We start from the raw sequence: 22,576 nt of genomic DNA, 5'->3' as shown, positions 1-22,576 counted from the left end.
ATCTTCAAGTCAGGGGATCCCATGCTTCCTAGGAATTATCGTACCATCATGATTGGTCACACATTGGCTAGATTATATGCATCTATTCTTGAGTAGGAGTTGAGTAGATGGGCAGAGAGAGAGGGCATACGTGCATTAGGGCAGGCAGGGTTCAGGAGAGGTTTCTCCACTCTTGACCATATCTTGACACTCAGAGCTATTATTGAGGAGGGCAGATTATATGGCAGGAGGATTTATTGTTGCTTTGTGGATTTCCGCAAAGCTTTTGACACAGTACCGAGAGCCATTCTGATGCACAGACTACAGGAGATGGGAGTGCCCACAGAGCTGATTTGGGGAATCGTAGCTTTATACAGGACAGTTGTGGGGCAGGTACGTACTACTCAGGGTATATCTGAGATGGTTCACTCCACTATTGGGGTGAAACAGGGCTGCCCCCTTTCTCCCACCTTATTTGGGATGTATGTGGATGACTATGTAGAGCGAGAGGGTGACAGAGGAGCACAGCTAGCAGGGACATGGATTCCATTGTTATTGTATGTTGATGATATTGTGCTGATCTCAGATTCTCCAGAGGGGATGTAGCATCATTTGGATGCATTGCACACGTTTGCACAGGACAGTGGATTGTCTGTTAACCTTGGTAAAACCAAGGTGATGGTGTTTAACACCACAGCAGTGGGTTAGGAGGTCACTACCCACCTTTGCATATGGTCAGGAGACAGTGGAGATTGACCAGAGCTTATGCAGCATTGGGGAGACTAGAGAGGATGTGTTCGCAGGTTCAGTTTCAGGAACCTCGAACAAAGCTCTGGCTCTTTGACACTTCAGCCATGCTGTATGGAGTGGAGATATGGGGACCCTCAGTGGATCACCACAGCCGAGCTGGTAGCATTCATGGATGGAGATGTATGGAGAGGCCCTTGGTTTCTATGATTTCCCGGATGATTAGGGCCAAGGCCTCCGTACCACACATGATATTATCCGTGCAGAGATGGCTGCCTCCCCATTGGTAGTAGAGGCACTCACTCGATCAGTCTCCTTTATACATAGCACTTGGGCTCTCCCTAGAGACAGATATGATCGCTTAGCCCTGGAGTCTTCACGATAGTTGGCATCACAGGGAGACGGATCATGTTGGTATGCACAGATGACAGCTTGGTTCCAACTGCATGGCTTTAGTATGGACAGGCTACCTCCATTTCAGTACTCCCTGGATGCACCCTCCCTCTCTCTCACACGGGCAGAGATTACCAGACTTATCAGGAAGGACTTGACTCAGCTGGACACTAGGAGGACATGGATACAACCGACACACAAGCTTGGTACGAAGATGGCTTTCTATAGAGATCATCTTCTCCAGCTCACGGAGGATGGGTTTGTGATTAGACCCAGCTACATGGATACTCATCTTTCTCATGGGGTACGGTGTGCTATTGGTCAGATGCGCACATCCTCACACCAGCTAGAGATTGAGACTGGCAGATTCAAAGGAGTACCAGCTGAGGCTAGGATTTGTCACTTGTGCCAGATGGAGCCAGAGACAGAGTTACGTTACATATGTCACTATCCAATATATTATGAGATACGAGGCCGTTTTCACTGCCTGTTCAGAGAGGGTTTCGGACCACTTTCCAGAGTCATGAGATACCAGGATCAGAGATGCCTCGGATTATACTTGCTGGAGCTGTGTAGACATAGAGAGGCTCTCTTGAGAGGGAGGGGATCAGAGAGGGAGAGACACCTACAGAGGCAGATTACAGACTTCTTTCGACCAGAGATTGAGTAGTCAGGCCAACAGGCATTGCAGCTAGCCCCAAAGTATAGCCGCACCAGAGGTACACTGATTGATCGGGCTATAGAGCTGGGGCGGTCCAAGCGCCCCAAGATGAGAGGCCCATCCCGACACTGGTGGAGACTACAACAGAGGGTCAGGACCATACTAGCACGGCATGGGAGACGTCCAGTCAGAGTACTCACCATGGAGGACATTGAGGATATCCGCCATTGACCGATGAGAGACATCTATGGATAGTGATGTATATGATGCTTACCTTTGTTGCTGGAGTTTTCCTTCCCAGATGTTATCCATTAGGAGCTCCTAGTACCTTACTTTTCCTCATAGTTGTTGTTTCAGTTTCAGTTAGTTGTTTAGTTGTTTTAGCTTTTCTTACACAGACATTGTATCAGATCCACCAATTGTTGTAACCTTTTTGGTCTCATAAGTCATTTTGGCCTTTTGAGGACGTTATATATCATTTCATTTCATTTCATTTCTCTCTCTCTCTAGCAAGCAACAACACACAGCAGCCAGAATCTGGGTGCAGCAGATTGCTACCACACCATGTGTTCTCGAACGAGAGGCTCCCAATGATCAGGTGATGCACAAATGCATAGCTTTATGATTGCAACTTACATCATGTAGTTTCTTGTAGTCTACTTCTTTCCGTTGTCTTTTTCCATTAGCCAACACCACATTGTCCTCATCCATAAGAACGAGCTCTTCTAAACAATTCTTTCCCTCTGATCCATCTGCTACATCAAATCCACTTTCCATAATCCCAGCCAGTTCATCCAGAAGAGATACTTTTGAGTCTCCATCATCACTTGAATCAGAATCCAAGTCCCCCTCTTCCCCACTTGTAGCAGATGCTGACTCATCGCCAGAACCTTCTGGGTCCTTGCCGTGTCTTTTCCTTTGGTGGTTATCTTGATCTGGATTGTAGTCATCATCTTCTGAATCTTCCGAAGGTAGCTCTTCGACTGCTGCAGCCAGCTTCCCATCACCACTTGCTAACGCTGCAGCTTCAGCAAAAATGTTCTGAACAAAATTGAACTACATGTATATTAATCCAAAACAACATTGCAGAAGAAAGTCAACATATATATACACTGCCAATTTGGTATCCATGTTAAAATACCTGCCAATGATCCTCCATACAATAAGAGGTTCCCAGATAAGCATTAACGACATCCAAGCATTCCAACTTGCACTCACATACGGGACAAAGCCAACCTTCATCATCTGGCGGGACTGCCAAAAGGACAACATTATACACAGATCCATCCAAGAAGCGCCAAGAACCCTACAAGCACACAAACACAAGCATGCATGCACACACATGCAAAAAAAAGTATTCAAAAAATCATTTACAGCATAACCATTAAAAAAAAAATCTTACTGTCATCTGTTCTTAGAGGGGGTGCCAAGCAGAGTTGGTGGAATGCTCTGTCACAAAACCCATCACATAGGATAATATCATTATTCACTGCAGCATCTTGGCGTTTACATTTTGCACAAAATATCTGCAGCAAAGCATGCAAGAAAAAACTAGATTAATTATGAATGTGTGTGTGTGTGTGTGTGTGTGTCACATCACCTTTTGTACTAGGGTGCCTTGTCAACATAATGCTGCATTCATACACTCAAGACACCGTTTTAACAGGCACTCTGCAAGTTGTGAGCCCTTATCCATGGACGTGTCGCCAGGTGCCATCTAGGTCTCGAGGTCAAGCCAATGTGCAAGTCTTGCACATAATGATGCAACCCACTTGCAATAGGTAAATGATGTACACTGCCGTTGGACACTCGTTAGACCCATGGTCCAGTTCCCCAGACAGCTAATCTAGAGTCAACAGGACAAGGTTAGAATAGTCAATTACATGCGAATCGCATGTACATTTGTGGCACTAGCAATAACCAAAAAAGGGACCATGGATACCTTGCAGTGGACACCCTACAGCTATATGGTTGAGGCCCCCCAAAAATGGGGAGAAGGGCACCCAGATCGATCTGGGGACACCTTTTCATGCAAACACATGGGCAACTCTAGACCTTGCGACAGATATGTTACTTGAAATGTATATTAGGCATTAGTATTAGTTTGGTGGCATTTTGCCTAGAAACAAGTGTCACTTAAAACTATAATTTAAGTTTATAACATGACCATTGAAATAGGTGGACTACAAAAACATTCTCAGAGAATATTGAGTCCGTGAAGGAGTACCTAGCCAAAGCACAAGAAGCTTACACTAGGCAAGCCAACAAGTCTAGATGAGATGCAATTACATGCTTAATGCAACAACGTGCACTTGATTTTAAAGGGAACTTTTACGATCAAAGGACACATCTATGTCCAAAGGACATAACTATTCATTCAAGAGTCACACCCTTTCATCAGGGATGTGCCTCTTCATTTGTACCTCTTGAAGCCCTATTTAACAAGGCCTTGCATCTCAATGCAACAACACATAGCTTTCCACTCTAAGCGTCTTACTTTCAGTGTTATGTCTTTGTCTTATAAATCACTAATAGGCTGAGAAGTCCTCATAGCGATATCAGAGTAAACAAACTCCAACCTGTAGGATGCCATGCCCACAGCCAAACCCTAACCCTAAAAATCAGCCAGCCTTAACCCTAAATTTAGCCTTAGCAAGGTTTGTATGGAAGAGCAGGAGAGAATGCTCCATTCAATTTTGGCCCCTTTGCCAAAAAAAACAATTCCAAAAAAAGCATTAATTTGTTACATCTTATATACCTTAAATTGGCTCAATCAAAGCCATGTGGCAAGCCCAACCTCCCCTCCTTTCTACCAACCAACGTGCGTACCATAAAAAAAAAGGTGCCCAATGCCCCACCATACTGTTAACAGCCAGCCCCTAAACAACGAACCAAAAAGAAAAAAGCGAATTGGCTAGCCTTGTATGCACCCCCGAACACATTTAAAAAAAATTGTGCTGCTTTGCAACACATGAATCAACCTCGCTGCCTCCTACTGTACGACAGCCCTTGGTTTTCTCCTTTCTACAGAATTTTTAGGTGTGTTCGTTTCAAGCATTTTGTGCTTGAAAAATCTCCACCAAGCAATATAATAGCACAACACACAACAATGTGGTCCTGCTTTATCTCGGACACCCGTCACTTCATAGTCTTACGGACAAGGCACACCTCTGCCAGCAACATTACTTTTTGTGGGCTGAAGACACCTACTTGCATTCGGTGGACACATCTCACCATTTGGCAATAAAATCTTCATCTAAGGTGGCTTATGGTCGAGGAGACTTGCGACTTGAGCTATCTTCAAGAAACTCCTCCTCGGGCAACCTCCCCTGCTCCTATATCTGTTCTTGTTTTCCCAACACCTTTCCACATTCAAATAGCCACACCCACTTCTCACGATCGAGAATATGACGTGTGGATATTCGGGGTTCAGACCTCGGAACAAGATTTACCCCATTATACCTTTCCCTTGGAATGTCATCCTTATCTTGGCCTATAACCAATCTCGCACTCACCTGCAATAGCTTTGTCTTCTTGTAAGGGCAACCATAGATGGCTTGAATGCCCGAAATGACTCAATGCTTCTCAAAACCGTGATGTGGAACCTTCAACTTCAGAAGACTGCTTCGATAATTCAAAAGGAAAACATGCAGTAGCTCATGCACTTCATGCTAGTGCTAGCCTTGCTTCAATCATTTCTTCAAAGAGTTCACATACTGACATGGAACAGATTTGTGAAACTAAAGTTGACTCTTCTAACCTTGACACATCTATGGCAAACTTTATTGAGTCATTTGATGACAACATCGAGGATTCATGACTTCAAAAGAACAACAAGATGATATTGAAGAGTCCTTGGATTCTTTATCTCAACATGATGAGTCACCAACGATGGACTTCTTTGAAGACAGAGATTACCAAAACGGATATAACACTTGTTTCAACCGTACCCACATGGGATGACACAGTTGACATCAAGCAAGAGGGGATAATGTTTTCAACATTGTAGAGAATTTCACACATTCTTCTAACAACTTGGATGAGTACTTCACTACTATGAAGCAGAACACTTCAACAGATACTATTTAGGTATCATTGAGAGAATTCATGGTTGAAGGTGAGAGAATTCATGGTTGAACCTTCAGATGCTTCTACACCACAACATAGCCAAGTCAACTTCAAGCCCAACATTTGGAAGCAGACAAAGAAGAAGACATTAAAGAATGATGCTGACGACTTAGGATTTAGCATTTAAAGCATGACAGCAAGACAATAGAGGAAAACTTTTCAATATTTCTTAATGCAAGCTTCACCACAAGCATAAATGGCCTAATGACAAAGACCTTCTGCAACATCAGAAGTCTCTTATTTAGCCGGAGTTTTATTTTAAGTGGGAGGGAATGTCACGATTGTGACTTAATCTCTCTAAATTACTCTTAATCTCTCTAAATTACTCTTAATCATTGAAGGGATACCAATGAAGGGTCACACCCTGTCACATGGGTCTTCACCAAAGGACACATCTATTGATCAAAAGACATCTCTACATCCAAAGGACATAACTGTTCATTCTGTATCTCTTTGTGTGTACCTCTTCAAGCCCTATTTAATAAGGCCTTGTGTCTCAATGCAACAACACACAGCTTTCCACTCTAAGCATCTTACTTTCAATGTTATGTCTTTAATCGTGTCTTATAAATCACTAATAGGCCGAGAAGTCCTCACAATGGAGATAGGAGGGAGATTGAATATTTTTTTGAATTGTAAAGTAAAGGTTGAAGCAAGTAGGCAAGTATTGTCCCAAGCTTTCTATTTGAAGCTTTGGTCCATTCCTATTGTGAAGAAGCTCAGTGATGGCTCCATGAAGTTGAAGTTACCTGACAGTTGGGACTATGCATGATGTCTTCAATGTCCCATGGTTAAAGCCTTATATTGGACCATCTTTGCAAGAGGTTCAGAACGAGCAACAACCTGAAGTGGTTGATGAGAAAGAAGTAATCGAGCCCAAGCAGATTCTCCTCCACAAGTGGAAGCATGGTTCTGGTTGAAGACTCACACAATTCTACACCAAGTACAAGGACTGAGACACTTGGGAAGCCATTAAGCACGACAAGGATTTTTTCTGGGAGTACCCATAGATATTGGCGAACTACTTGGAAGCCATGCAATTGCTGCGAAGCTAAGCAGGACATGAACCCATGCACTAAGGTGCTATGTGATACAATCGCTCATCATCAGTGCTATACTTGTCCATCATTAGTACCTTTTTAGGGATTATTTGTCGTACATCATGACCGCAGTCCTACAACTATCTGGACTTGCATCAGTGGCCCGAAGAGTCTTCAGCAAAGCCTCGGATTTGGTGGATACTTAGATGTACGGTCTTCCTCGTCCTTGCATTGGGCATTCATATCGCTTGTTTACTCAAGCATTGTACAACATTCTCCAAAGAATAATATAATCAAATAATCCTGCTTGCAGGGGGGGCCCTTCAGTGTGGATATTTGGGACCTAATACTATGTCGTCTTCTTCATTCTCATTCTCTTCTCTCTTCTACTCTCTGAATTGGATGCTAAAGATTCTCACCACATAAAGGTATAAAGAAGGCCCTATTGTGCATTAGCTCAGTGCAAGAAACATTGGTATGAATGCATCAGGTTGGTGACCCAACTCGGCTATACCTAAAGAAGTGAGAGCATCCGATGGATGGTAATACTGCGGTCCGGGAAAAACACCCAAGCCTTAGGCCTCCACCATGTTGGGAGAGAAATCACATCAAGAAGAAAACCAACAAGAAGTGATGGAGGCACAAAGCTTCCAAACAGAAAGCACGCTTCCGCCAAGCACAGAAGAGCTCCTAATAATAATGATGGAGCAAATAAATTCTCTAAAGATGTAGCTTGCTGTTGAAAAAGAGATCCTTCTTACTATGAAGGAACAAAGAAGAAAAGACGAAGATCGACGTGAAGAAGCAAAAAGAAAAGAAGAAGCAAGACGTGAAGAACAAAGAAGAAAAGACGAAGGAACTGAGATGTGCGAGGAACAAAGAGATAAGGAAGCTACACACAAATATGAGGAAGACTAGCACCGTTGAGAAAAAGCCGACTGCGAGTTCCAACAAAGACTCGACGGGGAGGCTATGCAAATCCAGCATCAACAAACAATGGCACAGATTCTGGCGGCCCTCCCTCAACAGGCTCCGAATTCCTCGTCCTCCACCGCCCCTACCACCACTGTCATACGAACCTCTCCAAATTTTAGTAAGTATGATGGTAAGTGTGATCATGCTGCTGTTACTCAATTTATTCATCAATTTGAAGCACATTTTCCTTTAGCTAAAATTACAAGTCCACAAGACAAAGTCCATGTAGCAACATCCCAACTCACTGGGGAAGCTGTTACTTGGTGGCAGCACTGGTCACAACTTCACACAAACCTCATCACAGGCCAATTCCACTTTCATTGGACCACCTTCGTGGCTGACCTCAAAGCCCATTTTCTTCCACCACAGTACATGACCAATCTTGAGGACGAGTTTTACAAACTCACTCAAGGTGGTTCCCCTGTTTTGACCTATTCCTACAAGGTCATTACAATGGCCCAACAATTGGGCATATCAGAAGAAGATAAGCTCAAGCAGTTCATTCGAGGTTTATACACTACCATTAGGTACCTAGTGAGGAATTTTGAGCCTTGGACTTATGCATGGGCACTGACCCTCGCTCAGAATCAAGAGCCGATGTTGAACCGAGGTAAGCCCAAGCAAGTACAGTCTTCCCCAAAGGCCCAATAGCAATCATCTACCCAGGGTAAGGGGGCTCAGAACAACAAAGACCAAAAGGACCAAAAGAAAAACTCTTCGGGTCCATCAGGCAATAGAAAAGATTCTATGCCCAAGAAGACTCCTAAGGAAAAAGTTGAGGAGGGCAACATTGGAGGTTATCTCCAGCCGGATGAATAGACATGGTACAAGACACATAACTGTTGTTTCTTCTGTCACACTGTGGGACATGAGAAAGATTACACCAAGTTTCAAGCTGAAAAGTTTGCTAAGGCATCCACTTCCACAATAGCAACCTCATCCACACCTCTGCCATCAGCCTCGAATGCTGTTCAGCTTTTGCCCTCTTTGAATTCAGTGCCACCACTGGTATTTGATGATAAGCAGGAGGGTGAGGGTGAGGGAAAAACAAAGGCTCTCATTCGTGCCAATGGTACTACAAAGGGACAGCAGTTCATTGTCCTCTTTGACATGGGCGGTTCTGAGGATGCCATCTCTCCGCAGTTGGCCACCAAGATGAGCTGTATCTTGATCCAGAGGGCCACATTCTAGCGGGATTTTATTGTCTCCCCTCTTTTAGGGTGCGACATGATCCTCGGGATCAAGTGGTTTAGACAGTATGCACCCATTCCTGATTGGAGGTAGGACACTTTCACTATCATTGAAGATTTTCCTGAGCCTCGCATGATTTGCGAGGATCTGAGCATTCTTGGAATTTCACTCATTTTCCACATTCAGGCCCAACAAGCCATCCGAAAAGGAGCAGAGAGCGTGTTACTATATGTCCGCTCTCACTCTAATGCAATTCAAATAGCACCCGCAGGGGAGCAGCAGATGGCTGGTCTTTTGTCTCAATACAGCAACATCATGTTGCGAGACAACCTCCCACCCTATCTCCCCCCCACAGTAGACCTGAGGACCATTGCATAGAGTTGGTTCTTGGTTCAAAACCTCCAAGCAAGTTCCCCTATCGCCTTTCTAAGGCATTGGAGAGCGAGCTGGAGCAGCAGTTGGCCCAACTACTCCGGTCTGAATTTATCCGACCGCCTTCCTCACCTTTTGCCGCTCCCATTCTATTTGTTCAAAAGAAGAATACGTCACCACGCTTATGTGTGGATTACAGGGCGTTCAATCAGCTAACACTTAAGAATAGATTCCCCATGTCCAGAATAGAGTACATCCTAGAATGACTCAATGGTGCTAAATTTTTCTTTAAGATAGATCTTAAGAGTGGCTACCATCAGGTTTGGATCTTTAAGGCCGACATTCCAAAAACCGCCTTCAAGACTGAGCGCGACCACTATGAATTCCTGGTGATGTCCTTTGGACTCACCAACGCACTAGTGACATTCAACAAAATGATGTCTTGGGTCTTTCGGGATCTCATTGGCAAATGCGTCTTCATCTTCTTAGATGACATTCTAATCTTCTCAGGGACTGCAGAAGAGCATGAGCGAGATGTGGCACAAGTTTTGCAACTCTTGTAGGACAATGAGTTATTTATCAATGCCAAGAAGAGTGAGTTTGGAGTAAAGGGAATCCATTACCTGGGATACATCATCAGTTCATTAGGTATTAGCCTCGACCCTGAAAAGGTCCAGGCCATTCTCAGTTGGGATGTTCCCACTATAGCCCAGGAAATCCGCTCATTTGTGGGTTTTTGTCACGCCTACAACACAAACATGGATAATGTCACATGCACTCTGCACTATAATGCATGGTGACAATGTGATAAGCTTGTGTCCACAAGCATTTTCAGCCATGGGACGGGAGTCTCTAAAAGCTACAAAGGCATCTGATTTCATTTTTAAACCATACACCCAATAAAACCGAGTGTAGTCATCAATGAACGTGATGAAGTATAAGTGTCCTCCAAAAGATGGAGCCCTCATGGGACCACAAAGATCACTATGAATAAACTGTAATGGACGGACAGCTCTCATAGCACCATCTTTAGGAAAGGAATTCCTATGCATCTTTCCAAGGATGCATCCCTCACATACATGCTTGAAGGGAACCTACATAGGAGGAAGCTCATGCACCATACCTTGCTTCTACAAGCGTACAAGAGATGGAAAATTCAAGTGACCAAACCACGCATGCCATAACTTAGTGCATAGTTGTCACGGTACGAAAATACGATACGGTACGGTACGATACCGTACGGGAATATTCGGTACGATATGAAATTTTGGGATACGGTACGATAAAATACGGTTTTTATTTTTTACACTTACAAGCTATGGAGCTTCAAGCTTGAATGTGAGGGAAGGTTGGGAGGGGAGGAGTCTACAGTGCTTGAGAAACCAGTACATGGATATGTGTCTCTCCCGGTTGGATCTCCCGATTGTCTCCAAAAAAGAACCTGGATGGGTAATGCAATACCAAAGGTCTCCCAGTGTAGCGTTTATGACTAAGGGACCATCCTTGCACAAATACGAGGAGTGCATCTAGGGTGATAAGTTTAGGGACTCCTCTCTAGATCAAAATGGCCATGTCCAAATGTTCTCCCTTGTGCATAACTTGAGAATCTAATTGTCTAGCCTACCTATACCAGGGATCCCCAAGTGATGTAGCAAGATTCTCTCATCCTACCAATCAAGTGTACACTACCAGTCTACCTCGCCAGATTTTTTAGGTCTCTCCACAACCCCATATGGAATACTGAGTGGACACGAAAGTTGCGAAGTATTGCGAGCATTTGGGATCTTCGTACAGCAGGGTTTCTATTTTTTTTTAGCATTTGGAATTTTTTTTTCAAGGAAAAAAAATTTGGGGAGAGGGGGGAGGGAAAAAAAAAAACTAACTCGTACCGTACGATATCGTACGGTATCGTACCGTACGACTCGTATGTACGAACAGGTTCGTACGCGTACGAGAAACAACTGTTAGTGTCACTCAACACATGGGAGGTGCATGTAAGCATAGCATCATGAGAAGTACTCCTGTCATACATGTCAAGCTTATACAAGCCACAGCATAATGTCCTAGAAAGCATAAGAGAAGTTGAATCTCTGCTGACATACATTGAGCAACAATGGTCAGAAAACTGAACCTTAAACCCAGATAACGCAAGGGCTAAGACAGAAATGAGATTCTTCTTAATGCCTCGTACATATAAAGTGTCACAAAGAGTAAAACTATCCCCATTACATGCTGTTAGCTCCACATTGCCAATGCCTTTAATGGAGTAAGAGGCATCATTGGCACACATAATTATGCCACCTGGAGGTGAATCCTGCAAATTGGCAAATAGATCTCTGCAAGAAGTGATGTGCTTAGAAGCACCACTATCAAAGTACCAATCTCCAACTAAGATAGACATACAAGAAGCAGGCAAACTGCATGTAACCACTAATGCATATCCCTCATGAGCAAAGTTAGCCTCTTCTTTAGTGTCCACAGTAGCAGCCAAACCTTACTGCTTCTATTTCTTTTCACTCTCAATGCGCTTCCTACATTCCTCAATAAGATGGCCAGGTTTTCTGCAATAGTTACATCTCTTCTTTTTCTTGGTTTCACCCTCTTTAGACGAGGTAGAATCTGAATGGGCATGTGGGTTGCCCTTAGGCTTACCACTAGATGCAGCCCTAGATTTGACTTTGTTTCAATCAAAAGCACCAAATGCCTGATCAGCAAAAAGTATAGTAGTCCTGTTAGAACGAGATTGCTCGTCTTGCAATAAGAGAGTCACCAACTCATCAAAGGTATACAAGTTCGGATTATCCTTCATGAGTAGACGAAGAGTAGTAGCAAAACCGGATAGGATTCTAGCAAACCCTGAAGCATTGTAGATACAAGTGAACCATTTGGAATGACCTCATCAATGTTGATGAGCTGCTCTCGCAAATCCTTGATGTGGGTAAGGAACTTGTCCATTGAATCATCCTCATCCATATGCTCAGACTCAATCTTCTTGCGAAGATAGGTAACACGAGCCTCATCGCGAACTTGATACAAAGATGCAACTACATACCATGCACCCTTAGTAGAAGTGCATGAATAAATGTGCGGTATAACATGCCTTTTGCATGAAAGAGCAATAATCAAAACATGTGTCTGAGCATCCTTAGCATCCCATTTGAGCTGTTCTGGAGTAGGTGGCAAAGGTGCACAAGATGTAGCACCACCTAAAGATACATCATCACTTGCATCAATGGTTCCTGAAGTAGGTGTAGCCGCAAGTTTACAATCTTCAAGATTAAACCTCTTCAATAGCTTCTGTATATATTTAGACTGTAACATAACAATGCTATCATTGCGCTGGATAAACTAAATCCCCAAATAGTAATGTAAGGATCCCAAATCTGACATCTCAAACGATGACTGTAAATCAGCGTCAAAGCTGAAATCTGATCTATATCGAGTCTCGTGAGTAGCATGTCATCAACTAATAGAACGATGACCAAAAATGTGTTCTTACTCCTCTTCACATAGAGGGTACTCTCTCTGTTGGACTGTTGCAAAAATCATTTGCAACCAAGTATGCATGAATCTTCTAATACCATACTCTAGGAGCTTGCTTAAGGCCATAAAGAGCCTTTTTCAACCTGCATACTTTAGACTCTTCTCCTTTCACAACAAAACCAGAAAGTTGCGATACATACACCTCCTCATGTAAATCACCATTCAAGAATGCAGTCCTAATGTCCAACTGATGTACATTTCACCCATGATGTGCTACCAAAGCAATGAGACACCTAATGGTAGTCATACGAGATGTGGTGCAAAGGTCTCATCATAATCAATGCCCTTTTGCTGGGCATACCCCTTTGCAAAACAAGTTTGGCCTTGTAGCAATCAATGCTACTATCTGGTTTGCATTTTAACTTGTAAACTCACTTAGTACCAATGGCTTTCTTGCCATGAGGTAGATCTGTCAAATACCAATTTTCATTCTTGAGTATAGAGTTATACTCATCCTACATAGCATGCATCCAATGATCATCAATCATCATGTGCTTCCTCAAAGGAAACAGATTCCTCCTCATTACATAAAGTAGAAATAGGAACATAATCCACATGAGAATAATCTGCATGATGAGAACCTGCACGAGTTCTGCTAGGTAAAGGAGCTGCCAACTTACTATCCCTCATATCTACACAAGCCATTTTGGCATACGCCTAGATTCTTCTATGGCTGCTCTCTCCTCATCCACTACATCCTCAATAATTGCCTCATCAAAAGGTTGATTTTGCACCTGCAAAGGCTGAATTTCAACACTTGGTTAAGCATTCAATTGCTCTTCATATGGCTACCCTCCATTAAACAAAGTGTAACGAAGTAGATTTGGTGTCACATGCACATAGGGGATGGGACCTAGGCACTTGGGTTTAGAGTCATTTACATATGTGCCTTTGGAAGCCTTGGGTTATAAGATACATTGGGCTTATGGGCATTGTACACACAACTTATGATCATTTTTTGACTATTACTTTCTTGGAGCTTTCATGGTGAACTTCTCCCATATGAGTTGTGAGGATGGTGGCCAACACCCATGTTGTCACTCCATGCCTTGAGTGGCCAACCCTAGTTTCTTGCATTGGTATCAAAGCTTTGTCTTTGATCCAATTGTTTGAAAATTTTTAAAATTTCGGTATTTTCTTGATTTTCTTGAATTTTCTTTATTTCTTGATTAAGAAATGGAGCATGGGGAGTGTGGGATGCTAGAAATCTCCTTGATTTTTGAATTGATTAAAGTTTTAATGAGCTATGGGTCACTGTGGACCAAAAATTGGGACAGCCACTCCAAATTTGAGGGACAGGACCAAAATTGGGAAAAATTTGAACTAATCATGATTAGTGACCTTAATCCAAAACGTTTATGCTTTTCTCTTCTTCTCCACATGTTTGATTCTGAGGGAAAATAGAGTTGAGTAGCATTGATCTAGAGTTTTGATGGAGCATCTCATGAGCTTTCCAATGATCTACTCAATGTCGTACTTCACGTTTTTTTCCATGGAGAATCAGTGATTTGTTCGCGCGCCTTTCTGTGGGTTTAAGCAGCCGTTTCGCTTCGATTTCATGGCCGTGGAGCAAGCATAAGCTTGCTTAAGCTTGGCATAAGTGTAGCCAAGCTTAAGCTTGGCAACAAGGGCTTCAAATAGCTGCGATTTTTACTGTGCATGGATGTGGGACGTTGCCGTGAAGAAAGATGCCATTCAAGCTGCGATTTAGCCCGTTGGTGATCATCTCCTTCAAGTCTTCAACACTCAAACAACTATGCATGCAGTAAGGATTTTGTTTATGCCTTTGAATGCCATTAATGAAAGCATTGTATGATGGCATTTTCAGCTCTTTGAACGCTATGGTTTCAAGTCTTTTGAAAACTTCTCTTCAAGCTATTTGAATACCATGGATTGAAGTTTTGATTACCAATGCTCCAAACATTTGCATGCTACATGCAATGGTGGTATGCCCATGATATTTGGAGGCTTTTGCATGGCCATTATATCTACCATTGAGGTGATTTGGGAATGCATTACATGAGCTCTTGCTTAGCATTAAGCAAGCTTTTGCTTAAGCATTAAGCAAGCATCACACTTTTGGTGGTCATTGTGCCATTGGAATTTCTACTTGCCATTCGGATGATAGCTTTGCTCATTGATGATAGCTATGAAGTAAAGGCAAGGGGCTGAAGTGATATACATGAAAAAGTGAGGTGTGGCTTCATATTGTTGCCAAATATTAGCCTAAAGTAAGCACATGCATGTGCCTACATGAGCCAATGATTGCATTGATCTTGGGAGTTCCTACTTGAAGCTAATCCTTGTGATTCATTTGCCTTGTAATTCACATGATGTTGGATGCTATTTGAATGTTGTTTTTGTGGTGATTTGGTGTATCGGAGCTACTTTGGATGATTTGAGAGAAAGCATGAGTACGTGCTCTTTGTAATGAATAAAAATGAAAATAGCATGAGTCATGCTAAACACATTGTAAGTACTCCTACCTTTTCTTTTTGAAGCTACATCCACATACATCTCACTTGTACTCTCACTTCAATTCCTAACATCTAGTATGCTTGTGAGGGTACGGGCCCGGGGAAAGCATGGCATGAATCTTCCTTGCCGTGAGTGCCATAATAAAGCGGTAAGAAAGAGGATTAGGTACTCGGAGTAAAGAAATGGCCCCAACCCTTGCCATTGGACTCTAAACTTTGGTAAGAGGGTGGGAAGGGTTGGCTAGGAGATTAGCAAGCAAAGCTCTCCATCAACAATCAATCTTCATCGGCTCAAAGATCACATGTATTATGCCATCGGTCAATGCATTATGCAATGAAGATATGCCTTGATGCTATGCCAATCCAAGAGAACATTGGTTGTGTTTTGAGTACATCAGAAATTTGAGATTTGGTCACTAATACAAAGGATTTGGAAACAAAGGGTGGTACATGTGGAACATGCAGAAGGTAAATGGGCACCAAAGGAGTGTTGGTCATGACCAATCCCGGCTAGTTCAGGTGTGAACACAGCTTACTCACGGGCACTTTTTCCCTGTGACTGGACACAGGTTTTTTCCCCCCTGTGAACACACTTATGTGTGTTGGGCACTTTGCCCTAGGCTTCTTCGTGTACTCACATTGTACTTTCCATATCATAATTGAGTACATCTTTTCCAGCACTCTTAAGCTTCACAAGTTCTTCTCTCTCTCTTGCATTGTGTGTGTGTGTGTGTGTGTGTGTGTGTGTGTGTGTGTAGGCTTCTTCTCCCATACCCAACATTGGTATCAGAGCTTGGTTAGGGTTTTCTTGGTTAGAGTTAGGGTTCTGCTGCATTAGGGTTTTGTTGATTAGGATTAGGGTTCTCCTGCATTAGGGTTTTGTTGTTTAGGGTTAGGGTTTTGCCCTCAACCGCCTCTCTAGGTCGCCGCCCTTAGTTGCATGCTGCCACCGCTCAGATCTGCGCCGCCCTCTGTGTGCGCCACCGCCGCCGGCGCTCACATCTGAGTCGCCCATCTATAGATCTGCCTTGCGCCGTCGTTATCATCTGCCTTGCGCCACCGCCGGCCAGATCTACCATCGCCACTGCCTGTCAGCACTGTGCGCAACGCCGTCGCCGCCGCTTCCATTGCCGACGCCAGATCTGCGCTCGCCGCCTTGTCTTGCGCCGCCTCTACGGCTGTGCACCGACTGTACCATAGTTTCCACGAGTTTCGGAAACGAGGGTGCGGAGCACGGCGGGAAACGGAGTTTCGGAGTTTCGGCCTTCGGGAAGAAACGGGGAAACGGAGTTTCGGTTTTAGGGTTTAATACATACATATATAATTAATAAAAACATTACAAAGCTTCAAAAATACATCTTTGCTCAAGTTCAATGTCAAAGACTCAAATGATAGATCAGAATGGCGGAAATAAGCGCGCAGAATGGCGGCGAAAAACAGCACGCGGGTTTCTAAACCCTGGAAAAACAGGGCCTTGGAAACGCCGTTTCTGGAAACGGAAACGTTTCCGAAACGTGGAAGGGGCCAGAAACAGCGTTTTTGGAAACTATGGACTGTACCTGTGCCGTACGCCGCCTGATGCCCTGCTGTGCGCCGCCCCTCTCCTCGAACTCAGTGCAAACAGTAAACAGTAACCAGTTTACTATTTTTTTAATTTCTTTTAAAAATTTCAGATATTGTTAAAAACTATTAGCGAATTGGGTGCATTAATTTTGCGGCTTTTCATCCTTGAGCTCAAAATTGCAAAATTGACATACATTGGCACTGATTTTGCCTGATTCGGTACGTGATTGCACTGAAATTCGGGGATTTTGCAAAAATTGACACCATTTGCAGGTTCTTTATAGACATTTGCAGGCATTCTGGGTGTTACAGGCAAATTCAGTTGACATTGGAGCATTTCCCCCAAATTTTTGGGTGTTACAGCATTATTGCGGTATTACTACTAGTTTGTACACACTTGTGACCGCCATGTCTGGGAACACTCGTGATTTATTTGGAATGCTTTCCGTCGAGGATAAGTTGGATGGCATCAACTATCCTATGTGGGCATACATGATGAAACATGTACTTGTTGCAAAGAATTTGTGGGTTTATGTATCAAGGGCTGATGTCAGGCCCATTGCTCCTGCAGGACCAGCAAGTACTTCAGGAACCATTGATGCAGGTGATGATGTATCTTCAGGTGGTGCTACATCTTCTGCACCTTTGCCACCCACTCCAGAATAGCTCAGATGGGATGCCAAGGATGAAGGGTAATCTGAACTTGTATACCTTTGATGAGTTGGTGACTCTCTTATTGCAAGAGGAGCAGTCTCATTCTAATAGGACCACTATGCTTTCTGTTGATCAGGCGTTTGGTGCCTTTGATGGAAACAAAGGTAAATTTGGGGCTTCATCTAGTGGTAAGCCTAAGGGCAAACCACATGCCCATTCAAATTCTACCTCGTTTAAAGAGGGTGACAACAAGAAAAAGAAGAGATGCAACTATTGCAGAAAACCTGGCCATCTTATTGAGGAATGTAGGAAGCGCATTGAGAGTGAAAAGAAAAAGAAGCAGTAAGGTTTGGCTGCTACTGTGGACACTAAAGAAGAGACTAACTTTGCTCATGAGGGATATGCATTAGTGGTTACATGCAATTTGCCTGCTTCTTGTATGTCTATCTCAGCTGGAGATTGGTACTTTGACAGTGGTGCTTCTAAGCACATCACTTCTTGCAGAGATCTATTTGCCAATTTGCAGGATTCACCTCTAGGTGGCATAGTTATGTGTGCCAATGATGCCTCTTACTCCATTAAAGGCATTGGCAATGTGGAGCTAACAGCATGTAATGGGGATAGCTTTACTCTTTGTGACACTTTATATGTACCAGGCACTAAGAAGAATCTCATTTCTGTTTCAGCCCTTGCATTATCTGGGTTTAAGGTTTAGTTTTTTGACCATTGTTGCTCAGTGTATGACAGCAAAGATTCAGCTTCTCTTATGCTTTCTGGGATATTATGCAATGGCTTGTATAAGCTTGATATGTATGATAGGAGTACTTATTCTCATGATGCTATGATTGCATCCACCTCCCGTGTGTTGAGTGACACTGAGTTATGGCATGCTCGGTTTGGTCACTTGAACTTCCCATCTCTTGTACGCTTGCAAAAGCAAGGTATGGTGCATGAGCTTCCTCCTATGCAGGTTCCCTTCAAGCATGTATGTGAGGGATGCATTATTGGAAAGATGCACAGGAATTCCTTTCCTAAAGATGGGGCTATGAGGGCTGTCTGACCATTACAGCTTGTTCATAGTGATCTTTGTGGCCCCATGAGGGCTCCATCTTTTGGAGGACACTTGTACTTCATCACCTTCATTGATGACTACACTTGGTTTTGTTGGGTGTATGGTTTAAAAATGAAGTCAGGTGCCTTTGCAGCTTTTAGAGACTTCCGTCCCATGGCTGAAAATGCTTGTGGACACAAGCTTGTCACATTGCGTCCAGATCGAGGGGGGGAATATTTGTCAAATGAGTTCACAGCTTACATGCAGTTACATGGTATTTCTTATCAATGTTACTCCTCAGCAAAATGGAGTTGCACAGAGACGTAATCGTACACTTATGGAGATGGCACGTTGCATGCTCAAAAGCAAGGATCATCCCAGTAAGTTTTGGCTTGAGGCGGTTATGTGTGCCAATTATGTGCTTAACCGTTGCCCCATTAAAGCCTTGAAATCTATGACTGCCTATGAGGCATGGAATGGCAGGATTCCAGTGGTGACTCATATGAGAGTCTTTGTGTGTTTGGCATATATGCATGTCCCCACACAACAAAGACATAAGCTTGATGCAAAGGCAATCAAATACGTTTTCATTGGTTATAGTACTGAGTGTAAAGGATACAAACTCTATGTGCCTAATACAGGCAAGATCATTGTGTCAAGAGATGTTATCTTTGATGAATATGCATCTCAACCACTTGTCTCATGTACCAAACATCCGTCTATTGGGCCCGAAGATGTCTTTGATACTTTGTTGTCTTTATTCAATTCAAATGTGGACAATGTAGAGCCAATTTCAGCTCACCCACCTATGCCTGCTGAAAACCAGTAAAATCAGCAGCTGAACATGCCCCCAAATTGATCCTGAAATGCCTCAAATTGATCAGGATACCTTGGGTGATACATTGGCAGAGGAAGATGCAGATACTAGGAAGTCAAAAACTGTTCCTAGATGGCTGGTTGACACTTTGCGTGATAGCAAATAGATTTATGCCAGGTCGTACACATGCTGCTTCTTGCCATGCATCTTCACATTATGTGGATACAGCTCTTGTTGCCACCGCTTGCAATGAGGAACCCATTTCTCATGTTGCCACTGCTTGCAATGAGGAACCCATTTCTCATGTTGATGCATTGGAGGATGACCATTGGGTGGCAGCCATGCGTTCGGAGTTGGACTCCATTGACAAAAACGGTACTTGGGAGTTATGTGACTTGCCCCCGGGCAAGCGTGCTATTGGCACAAAATGGGTTTTCAAACTTAAGCGTAAGCTTGATGGTTTAGTTGATCGCCATAAGGCTCACTTGGTCGCCAAAGGGTATGCCCAATGTGAGGGCATTGACTATGAGGAGACCTTTGCTCCCACTTCACGTATGACTACCATATGTACTGTTATTGCATTGGCTGCCCACAAGCATGGGCATGTACATCAGTTGGATGTCAAAACTGCTTTTTTGAATGGCGATTTGCAGGAGGAAGTTTATGTGTCTCAGCCTCCTAGCGTTGTTCAAAAAGGTGCAGAAAGTAAAGTATGCCGTTTACATAAAGCACTGTATGGTCTTAAACAGGCCCCTCGTGCTTGGTACCACAAAATTCACGCATACTTGACTGCCAACGGGTTTCAGAATAGTTCAGCTGAGAGTACACTTTATGTACGCCACATTGGAAACAATGTTCTCATCCTTATTATTTATGTGGATGACATGCTCGTCACTGGCCCTGAAGAGGGTGATATTTCAGCTTTTAAAGCTGATTTGCAGCATGCATTTGATGTCACAGACATGGGGCATTTACATTACTATTTGGGCATACAATTTATACCTTTTGAGGGGGGTATCATGTTATCTCAATGCAAATATGTTGAGCAGCTCCTTGAGCGTTTTCACATGACAGATTGTAAACCTGTTTCTACTCCTGTGCAACCAGGTCTAAAACTGTCACTTGAGCATGTTGGTGAGCCTTTTGATGTTGCCACCTATCAGCAAGCTGTGGGATGCCTTATCTCAGCAAGCTCGTTTGGACATAAAGTATGCTATTTCTCAGTTGAGTAGATTCATGCATTGTCCGAGCACTATGCATTGGCAAGCGTGTAAGCATGTCTTTTGCTATCTTGAAGGCACTGCAAACTTTGCCTTGTTTTATGGCAGTTCTTCTACACTATGATTGCTTGCATTTATAGACAATGATTGGGCAGGTTGCTATGACACGCGAGTGTCAACCAGTGGTAATTGTTTTCTTCTTGGTGACTCATGCATCTCATGGCTCAGTAAGAAGCAACCTACAGTGGCCACTTCTAGTTGTGAAGCTGAATACAGGGCAGCCTTTACAGCTACTGTGGAATGTGTTTGGCTACGACGCCTTCTAGCCGATCTTGGTGTTGGACAGCAGTCCCCTACCACCATTTACACTGACAATCAGAGTGCTTTCGCAGTTGCACGAAACCCAGTATTTCATGCCCGCACAAAGCATATTGAGGTTCACTATCATTATGTGAGGGAAAGGCTCCATGCAGGAGAGATTGGCTTGGCTTATGTGTCTACACATGCCAATATAGCAGATGGGTTTACAAAGCCTCTTTTGAGGGAAAAGTTTGAAGCTTTTCGCAATGCTTTGAGCTTACAGCCTCTTCCATGGTGGTCTGCTACACCCTATCCCCGTTCACACCATTCACTTGAGGAGGGTTTGTTGGTCATGACCACTCCCGGCTAGTTCAGGTGTGAACATAGCTTACTCATGGGCACTTTTTCCCTGGGACTGGACACAGGTTTTTTCCCCGTGTGAACACACTTATGTGTGTTGGGCACTTTGCCCTAGGCTTCTTTATGTACTCACATTGTACTTTCAATATCATAATTGAGTACATCTTTTCCAGCACTCTTGAGCTTCACAAGTTCTTCTCTCTCTTGCATTTTGTGTGTGTCTGTGTACACGCTTCTTACCCCAAACCCAACAAGGAGCTCTTGAGCAAAATCTGCAGATTCACAAAACTCTAATTCAGTAAAATCACATTAGGACTGGAGCTTGGGTGATTATATAGGCTCTTAGTACTCCCTTATACCTTCCCAACAAGCCTTAAACCTCTCCGTTCCGAAATCATTTGAATCCCCAACTTGCCAATTTTCATTGGAGGTCAAATTTGTGCCTAGTCAGAAACAACGAGCTATTTGGGACAAATGACATCATAGGATGGATGTACATCATTAGGGCTTCCCAACAACCCATAGTACACCCGAATCCGATGTCGTTTGGGGAGTCAAATCTGTTGGTCAAGTCCACTCCCGGCTAGTTCAGGTGTGAACCCAGCTTACTCACGAGCATTTTTTCCCTGTGACTGGACACAAGTTTTTTCCCCGTGTGAACACACTTATGTGTGTTGGGCACTTTGCCCTAGGCCTTTTAGTACTCACTTGTACTTTCATATCATTATTGAGTACATCCTTTCCAGCACTCTCACGTTTCTCTGTGCGTGAGGTTGTGTGTGTGTGTGTGTGCAGGCTAGCTTCCCTCCTACCCAACATTGGTATCAGAGCTTGGCTAGGGTTAGCATTAGGGTTTGCCCCCTGCTGCTCGTCAGAGCTTGAGCCTATTGCACACATCTGGAATTAGGGTTTTGTTGCATTAGGGTTAGGGTTAGGGTTTTGCCTTCAGCCACCCTGCCGCCGCCGCCTCTGCACGCTCCCGCTACGCTGTCCGTACACCATACTGCACGGCTCTTCCGTCGTCGCCGCCGCCGCCCTTGTGCACTAACGTCGCTGTCGACTCTACCGCTGTCGCCGTCGACCTGCGTCGCCTCTGCCGTCGCCC

General features: G+C 43.7%; 1 protein-coding gene across 3 annotated transcripts in view; it reads right to left on the bottom strand.

Moving 5' to 3' along the window:
* Window positions 1-22,576, bottom strand: part of LOC147631993 (pathogenesis-related homeodomain protein-like) — a 66,326-nt gene that overhangs the window by 12,464 nt on the left and 31,286 nt on the right. For all 3 annotated transcript variants that reach the window (XM_086808540.1, XM_086808539.1, XM_086808541.1), the window contains 3 exons: window positions 3,183-3,306; window positions 2,922-3,034; window positions 2,417-2,821 (listed from right to left, as the gene is read on the bottom strand). In XM_086808540.1, coding sequence (XP_086664666.1) covers window positions 2,417-2,821; window positions 2,922-3,034; window positions 3,183-3,306 — 642 coding nt within the window. The remainder of the gene's footprint in view (window positions 1-2,416; window positions 2,822-2,921; window positions 3,035-3,182; window positions 3,307-22,576) is intronic.

The sequence above is a fragment of the Cibotium barometz genome, chromosome 14 (assembly GCF_041138505.1).
Source record: "Cibotium barometz isolate CiBa-2024 chromosome 14, ASM4113850v1, whole genome shotgun sequence".
In the NCBI taxonomy this organism is placed as follows: domain Eukaryota; kingdom Viridiplantae; phylum Streptophyta; class Polypodiopsida; order Cyatheales; family Cibotiaceae; genus Cibotium; species Cibotium barometz.
Note: the sequence above shows the minus strand (reverse complement) of the source record. Positions and strands in the feature narration are given on the sequence as shown.